Source organism: Boleophthalmus pectinirostris, unplaced genomic scaffold (assembly GCF_026225935.1).
Source record: "Boleophthalmus pectinirostris isolate CB_2022bp ecotype Guang Dong unplaced genomic scaffold, ASM2622593v1 HiC_scaffold_16, whole genome shotgun sequence".
In the NCBI taxonomy this organism is placed as follows: Eukaryota; Metazoa; Chordata; class Actinopteri; order Gobiiformes; family Gobiidae; genus Boleophthalmus; species Boleophthalmus pectinirostris.
In genome coordinates this window covers 7,522,459-7,530,843 of record NW_026571095.1, presented here as the reverse complement: position 1 = coordinate 7,530,843, position 8,385 = coordinate 7,522,459, and the positions used below count along the sequence as shown (strand labels likewise).

Below are 8,385 nucleotides of genomic sequence, written 5' to 3'. Positions count from 1 at the left end.
ACAACAATAATAATAATAATAATAATAATAATAATAATAATAATAATAAACCGGCGAAGAACAATAGCCCTCGCAGTTACTACGTTACTGGCTCGGGCCAAATAAGAGAACACAAAAAAGTTCAGATAGGAAGAGAACAAAGAAGTTCAGCAAGAGAAATAAGAGAACAAAAAAGTTCAGAAAGAAAGAAATGAAGATAAAAGCAACAGAGATATTTAACCCTGGAGAACCCAAGACCCCTTTTCTTCTTTGGAAAATTATGAACTATACATTAAATTACTGCTATGAGTCCACTGAACACCAAAATATCAACTTTTTCAATTGTAACCCTTTATTCCCTGATTTAGGATTAGGGTCAAATCTGACCCATTGGGTTTTACGCGTATCATTTCAAAGAATAACAATAGGAAACACTGTCAATGTTGATCACCGCAATAGACAAGAAATGCCAGAAAAGTATCATATACTAACAACGGCTCCGAATGGGAAATTTACAGTGTTCAAGACGCACATCCAGCATGTCAACTCCTCCCATGGAATCATTGTACTCCTGGATGTTCAACTGATCTGGTCTGGGTTGTCATGGCAACCTGTTCACCTTCAAAGCTCACATCAGGCAACTCAAAGCCTTTCTTTTGCCACTTGTAAGCTTTTGCGGCACGATTTGGCTCCATCTGTGAGCTAGCAGTCTCGGCAAACGGCACATCCTCATCATTGGACGAGTCATTGTCTTGGGCAGAAGATTCACATCATCACTTTCAACATCTGGTTGAAACAATTAATCAGAATCGCTATCGCTGGTTTGCTGAGAAGAGAATTTTGTTAGGGTAGGTTTCCAACTCAACAAAACACCATTTGGTCAGCTATCTTGTCACTCCCACTCTGGCTCGTGTCAGTTCAATATTTATCCACTAGGTGTCTCTATGCAGGGGCCAGAAGTAGCACTCTGAGCTTTTGAGGTTAAATTTGACTTTTTTTTGGTTTGTTTGTTCATTTTGGGTAGCAGCAATTAACAACGGTCAAATTTGACCCCGTGGGTTCTCCAGAGAGAGAACCCTAACCCTCTCTCCCGGAGCTTCTGCAGCCGAAAGAGGAGCGGGGACAGGACACCACAACCGAGCAGCAAACATGTCTCTGTCCACGAAACTCACCCTGGACAACGTGGATGTCAACGGAAAGCGAGCTGTTATGAGAGTTGACTTCAATGTCCCAATGAAGGACAAGCACATCACAAACAACCAGAGGATCAAGGCGGCGGTCCCCAGTATCCAGCACTGTTTGGACCACGGGGCAAAGTCTGTGGTCCTGATGAGTCACCTGGGCCGACCTGACGGAAACCCCATGCCTGAGAAGTACTCCCTGGAGCCTGTGGCTGCAGAGCTCAAGACTCTGCTGGGGAAAAATGTGACGTTCCTGAAGGACTGTGTGGGCGCTGAGGTGGAGGCAGCTTGTGCCAGTCCTGCCCCAGGTTCAGTCATTTTACTGGAGAATCTGCGCTTCCACGTCGCTGAAGAGGGCAAAGGCAAGGACCCCGCTGGTAACAAGACCAAAGCATCTCAGGAGCAGATCGATGCGTTCAGGGCCTCTCTGTCCAAACTGGGAGACGTTTATGTGAATGATGCTTTCGGCACCGCACACAGGGCTCACAGTTCGATGGTTGGCGTGAACCTGCCGCAAAAAGCTGCTGGGTTCCTCATGAAGAAGGAGCTGGAGTACTTCGCCATGGCTTTGGAGAAACCACAGAGGCCCTTCCTGGCCATCCTCGGAGGGGCGAAGGTGAAAGATAAGATCCAGCTGATCAACAACATGCTGGACAAGGTGGATGAGATGATCATTGGAGGAGGAATGGCCTTCACCTTCCTCAAAGTCCTCAACAACATGGAGATTGGTAACTCCTTGTATGACGAGGAGGGCGCTGGCATCGTGAAAGACCTGATGGCCAAAGCGGAGAAGAACGGCGTTAAGATCACTCTCCCCATGGACTTCGTCACCGCAGATAAGTTTGACGAGAAAGCAGCCACTGGAACAGCCACAGTCGCTGGAGGCATCCCTGCTGGGTGGCTGGGTCTGGATTGTGGACCTGAGAGCTCCAAAGCCTTCGCTGAGGCTGTGGCCAGAGCCAAACAGATCGTGTGGAACGGACCTGCGGGCGTGTTCGAGTGGGAAAACTTCGCCAACGGGACCAAGAACCTCATGGACAAAGTGGTGGAAGCGACCAAGTCCGGCTGCATCACCATCATCGGAGGGGGTGACACTGCCACATGCTGCGCCAAGTGGAACACAGAGGACAAAGTGAGTCACGTGAGCACAGGGGGCGGAGCCAGTTTGGAGCTGTTGGAAGGGAAAGTGCTGCCGGGTGTGGACGCTCTGAGCAGTGCCTAAACCTCTCCTCTGTCTGTGTGAATGAAAGAGATTGAGGTGGATTCTACTCTGCACTAGTTTACTCTGCTTCAGCCCAATACAGCCCTTTACATAGGACCTACTGTACTTACGTGTATTCTAACAAGTATCTCGAAGAGTTTTAGGGCAATGTCACAACGAAGAATCGAAGTCTGTAACTGTGCTCCGTTCTTTAAATCTTTAGAGCCACGTGCAATTTAAATTTACTGTGGAATTTTTCACTGTAAATTTTTTTCTCCTGTTAATTTGCCTGACAATCCGAAGAAGCAAATGAACTAAAACTAATTGGCTGACCTATACACACACACAAATCCAGTAATATTATTATTTATGATGCCCTATTTAAACCATATTTGTGTCTAGATGATTAAATGAAAAGACAGGATGCTGCTTTGTAATTCCAAATGGGCCCAAGTAATGTCTCCTTTTAAGAATAAATAATAAGATTGTACATTTTTGGTTCTTATTTTCATATTGAGTTGTGAAACTGCTGCATATAATCTACTAAAATAGCCACAACAAAAGCACTTTCAAGGATGAAGATGTGGTTAATCTTTGAATCTTTAACTATTCAAACAAAATATAAATAAACTAAGAATTACGACTATTTACTGGCCCAGTGTAGTGTTGGTTTTGGCTGTTTCGTCCACCTCTGTCTGTGTGAATGTGTCTGTATCCCTCACGCTCTCCTAGTGGGTCAAACAGACCCAAAATTGTGTTTTTTCCTTTATTTAACCCTCCCGCTCTCCTAGTGGGTCAAATAGACCCAAAATTGTGTTTTTTCCTTTATTTAACCCTCCCGCTCTCCTAGTGGGTCAAACAGACCCCAAATTGTGTTTTTTCCTTTATTTAAGTGCTTTTGTGCTTCGGTATGTTGCAGACTGACCGACTGTTTGTGTCTCGCTCCTTCTGAGTCACAGACTCTACGAGAGACGCTCAGTTTAATAAAATGGGCATCGCGACTATGCCCAAAGCCCCCCCCCCGAGTGCGCGCCGGGGCGAGGGCCACCATCGCCGCTTGCGGCTTTTTTTATTATTTTTATTCTTTTTCCCCACATTGAATCGCATTTTTGACCCCCTGAACATCGACAAAAAGTCCCCAAACTGGGTATCAGATCGATCGGTCCGGCGAAAAATTTGATAAAATGGGCATCGCGACTATGCCCAAAGCCCCCCCACTCAACAGCGCCCCCTTGAAAATGCACATTTTAAAATGAATGGGAGTCCGAGAGGCAAATTTTGTTGTACGGTCACGAAATTTAGAACAAAGACTCAAAGACTAAAAGTCTAAAAGACTATGAGACTATGAGTCTAAAAGACTCAAAGACTAAACGTCTAAAAGACTGTGAGACTATGAGACTCTAAGACTCTAAGTCTTTGAGTCTTTGAGCCTTTGAGTCTTTAAAAGACTAAAAGACTATAAGACCGGCACAACGCGCAACACAACACACTACTGACAGCTGCAACTGATACATATAACACATATATGAAAAAGAAGAAATGTCGTGGAACTGGAATAGCCATGGTTTGCCTTTTCTGCCTGGATACAGCTTTCAGGATGTAACGGTAAAACATGTTAAAACTAGCTAACGTTACATAAGAAGAAAAAAGTTTAGCGTTAGTAATTTATTTAGAAATTTCTAGAGCATGGCGTGGATTTGCTTAAAAATCGTTTAATATACGAAACCAGCGAGAATTTCAGCAAAGTGTATTTTTTGTGTGCATTCCTTCATCTGCATTTGTTAACACTAGTTATTTAACCTTGATGTTAGCTGGAGTTTAGATAAGCTTTTAGGTGAACTTTTTAATTATATTGTGTGACCAGAATATTTACCATTTTTGCTGCTTTGTCATCCATTGTTTGTCTCTTAACACAGAAGACAGCTTTCCACCGGCCACAGACACTGGGATATAAGAATGGCTATGCTCTGCCCCGCCGGCCCACCATAGGCATTGGACAGAGCCCCCTCCTGTCTGCTCAGCTCAGACTACAGGAGCTCAACCAGCTGCCCCTACAAGAACATGAGGCCTCCTATGATGCCTATGACATCAGCCAGTGCGAGGACTTTATCCCTGCCCATGTGGTACTGGACAAGAAGGTACAGGACACCTACAGTACTAGGGCTGGTCAATTGTTAATAATTGTTTTTCCTACACTGTAAATCCTCTCCTTATTCTTCTTCCAGGTGCTGCGTTTCTATGCGTACTTCACGGAGGACGTCTTGTACTCCCCAGAGGAGCACTACCGGGTTCGCTCTGTGGTCATTTACTACTTCCTGGAGGATGACACCATGTGCGTCATCGAGCCGACAGTGGAGAATTCAGGGATACCACAGGGTAAACGCATCAAGCGCCAGCGCCTGCCCAAGAATGAGTTTGGAGAGTATTACACCTGGACTGATCTGAATGTAGCTATGGACATGGAAGTGTATGGATTCAAATACCACATCGTGGACTGTGACGCTTTTACTAAGGTACAGTGTATACATATGAAAGAAGAAGAAATTATTTATAATTTATCATTATAAGGTTGAGTGACGCAACAGCATATACGTCCCATATTACAATGTATTCAGGTTTTTAAAGCTACCTCATTTTGATGCTTTCTGTGGCAAAACCCTGCAAATAAATTATATTTTAGACTGCAGTCAAATTAACTTAACCTGAAGACATTGCTGGACATTTTCCTCGACAGGAGTTCCTGGCCAGTGAAGGCATCATTCTAAATGTGCCGGAGCCCATGCCCTCAGACCCATATATCACAGACCGCACCAAACCCGTGCCCAGCTTCACCACTCCCTCCGAATATGACCGGGTCAAACCAGTTCCTCACCATGGACCGCAAGGTAACGGATACACCCAGGAGCCCAGGAGAAGGGTGCACAGGCCAGGGGAATAACTTTTACTTAAGCTGCAACATATAATGACAATGTGACTACATTATGAAATAATCATATATATCAAACAATGCAATAACAGCAGAACAGGTACATAAAATAAAAAAATATTAATTGTCAACAGGAATACTTTGAACACACACTTCCCCACCCTGCCACTACATAGTCTCCTACTCGACATGTAGCAAAAGCTCCCCTCTCTCTCCTGGCAGGTGCTGCGTTTCTCTGGGCTGTGGGACGACTCTGAGTCTCTGTTTGGAGACACGCGCCCGGTCACCATTCACTACTACCTGGTGGATGACACTGTGGAGGTCAGAGAGGTGCATGAGCCCAACAGCGGACGAGACCCTTTTCCCATCCTCATGAGGAGACAGCGGTTGCCCAAGAAGAGCAAAGCACACATAAGTAATGTGCTCTTACGTCCTAGATAGAACATTCTCATGATTAAGAATTGTTTCTGAAGGATATGGCTTCACAAGCTTGTTATATTATTCTTAGGTGTAATTAGCTATTCAGAATATTCTTTTGATTGGTCAAAAGTCCTAAAATGGCACAGATATCAGGAAAGTGAATATTATCAGTTCTTTCTGTGTTTAGACTTTTTGCAATCTTGGACATAGTTATTGAATATGCAGCCCTAATGAATATCTTTGTCCTCTGTGCAGGTAACTTCCCCACCTGTGTCCTGGAGGTGTCCAAAGATGAGGTAGAAGAATACTACTCTCCACAGGACTTCCAGCTGGGTCAGAAGATAAGCATGCTAGGGAGACACTTCCTCTTGTGTGACTGTGATGACTTCACAAAACAGTACTATCAGAGGCACTATCCTGACATGGAGCTTAGGCCAGTGGAACCCACCCGCCAGGAACCACAGCCAGCAGACAAGAAGAAGGTACACAACTACAACAACACTGCAAGTTAAGGCTTTTCTTAGAGGTGTTATTATAATAGTAATTGTGGATCAGAGTAAAAGTAAAAACCAATACAAACAAAACAAAAATAACAATTTACATGAATGTTGTAATTGTGGATTCATCAAAATTACAATTATTATTAATAGAATAGATATCCAAAATGTTTACTTCAAATATGAGGACAGAGATAGAGGAGTGGTTCTCAAACCATGGAGCTCCTCAGTGGCAGGTTCAGACCAAACTGACTGAGCGTGCATTGTGACTCAAATGAGGAAGGAAACAGTTATGATAATTAGATAAGATGAGACATTGAAAAAAAAATTATTTATGACTTTTATTTCTTCCACAAGTGAACAACAACTACTTCTATTGCTACTGCTGCTGAGTTGATTTGCACTGTTAAACGAATCAAAGAACATTAAAGCTACAGTTAGCCAGCAGTTTTTAATCACACACACGTATTAATCATGTTTTGAGTTTTCACACCATCTTCACTGTAAAAGTATTAATAGTTTAAAACACTGCCGTTTTCCCTGACTGTGCTGTACTGTATTGTGCACATGTTACAGCTGCAGGTGCCACCATACAACGGCTTTGGAACCCTGGAGGACTCTTTGCAGAATTGCCTGAGCCTGGTCCCAACGCCTCCCAAAAAGAACGTGATTAAACAACTGGAGAATCACAACAAAATACTGCGTTACCGAGCCAAACTGGTGAGACAGACTGGGCCATTGTACTTATCTGAATAATATTTAGACTCCAGCTTCAAAAATATATTTTACAGTGGAGAAGTATTTTTAACTTGAGTAAAAATGATAGCCACTCTTTCTATTGTGTGCAAGTTATTTGCCCAACAGTTTTATCTTGACAATTCGAAATTATTTGAACATTTCTGTTTCTTGCACCACTCCTTCAGACATGATTTTAATGTTTTCCAATTTTTTGTACCAGATTTTGTGCAATGTTTTGTCCCTCCAGTTACATTAATTGCATTACATTACACTTCAAAATGTATATCATATTTTACGAAGTTACTGCACTAACTAATATAATCAAATAATAATCAGCAATAAACATAAGGTAGTTTTTAACAATGCTGTTTGAATGAATTTAGGAATCCCCGATTGAAGCAGATGAAGACCGCACATTTGTCCTGTCCTACTACCTGGCCAACGACATGATCAGCATCTATGAAAAGTCCTCCCGGAACAGTGGGTTCATCGGAGGGAAGTTCCTGGAAAAGATGCGCATCCCCAAACCTGACTCATCCACCGAGAGCCCACAATTCTACTCCCCGACAGACTTCGCTATCGGCGCCACAGTGGAGGGTAAACTGGATTATACATCTGAGCACTGACATCTTAAAACTCCATAGAGTTGTGTGGCAGAATGCCTTGTTATTTTATATGAAAAATTATTGATTTTTGCATAGAAAATAGAATCGACCATATTTGATTTTTGTTTTCCAGTGTTCGGCCATCGCTTTGTGCTGACCGATGCTGACCGCTACGTGTTAACCTATCTGGAGTCCATCCAGAGCCAGGTCCCTACAGAGACCTTGGACTCTTTAAGGAGGCGGTTTGGACTCGGCACAGACACCACAGAGAAACACGGTAGGCCTAAGTAAAAAATATTCACCGCAAAAATAATATCATATCAATATAACATTTTTATCCCCAGTTTCCTTTTTTTCTAATGTGTGAAAGAAGGAACCAATTAATTCTGTACAAGTACTATACAGAATTTTATTCTGTCATGAGAAAAAATGACAACATAAAAAAGTAAAAAGTGTCAGATATTCTACTGCCTGAAAATTGTGCCTGAAACCAGTAAAATGAATCATGTTGTCAAAATTGCCCAATAAGAATAACATGTTTTCACTTTTTCCTTCTTGTTTGTCTTGTAGGTGAAGATGCTGTGGTTGAACCCTCATCTCTGAATTAATCTCTGTTAAAATGTCTGTGTAGAAAATGAGACTGCTAATATCAGTAAATCTTTTTAGACCAAAATATTGATTGATGATCTACTTTAAATAAAGGAAAAAACACAATTTTGGGTCTGTTTGACCCACTAGGAGAGCGGGAGGGGTATTTTGGCTTTAGTCCATGCACTGAGTAAAACGGTTATAATTACATTGGATTAACAAGGTAGAGTACTGTTTAAACGGTTGTTGT

At 42.6% G+C, this 8,385-nt stretch overlaps 1 protein-coding gene and 1 pseudogene across 1 annotated transcript; both read left to right on the top strand.

The window, feature by feature from the left end:
* The first annotated feature begins 1,112 nt into the window (after nt 1-1,112).
* LOC129408407 (phosphoglycerate kinase 1-like) lies at nt 1,113-3,042 on the top strand. The gene has a single exon (XM_055152048.1). The coding sequence runs from the start codon at nt 1,129-1,131 to the stop codon at nt 2,380-2,382; it is 1,254 nt and encodes a 417-aa protein (XP_055008023.1). The 5' UTR covers nt 1,113-1,128; the 3' UTR covers nt 2,383-3,042.
* An 826-nt stretch (nt 3,043-3,868) lies between these two features.
* Nucleotides 3,869-8,155, top strand: LOC129408371 (EF-hand domain-containing protein 1-like; annotated as a pseudogene).
* Nucleotides 8,156-8,385: the final 230 nt, after the last annotated feature.

What these genes read in the sequence shown, in the direction of transcription:
- LOC129408407 (XM_055152048.1), top strand. Translation starts at nt 1,129, where the DNA reads ATGTCTCTGTCCACGAAACTCACCCTGGACAACGTGGATGTCAACGGA.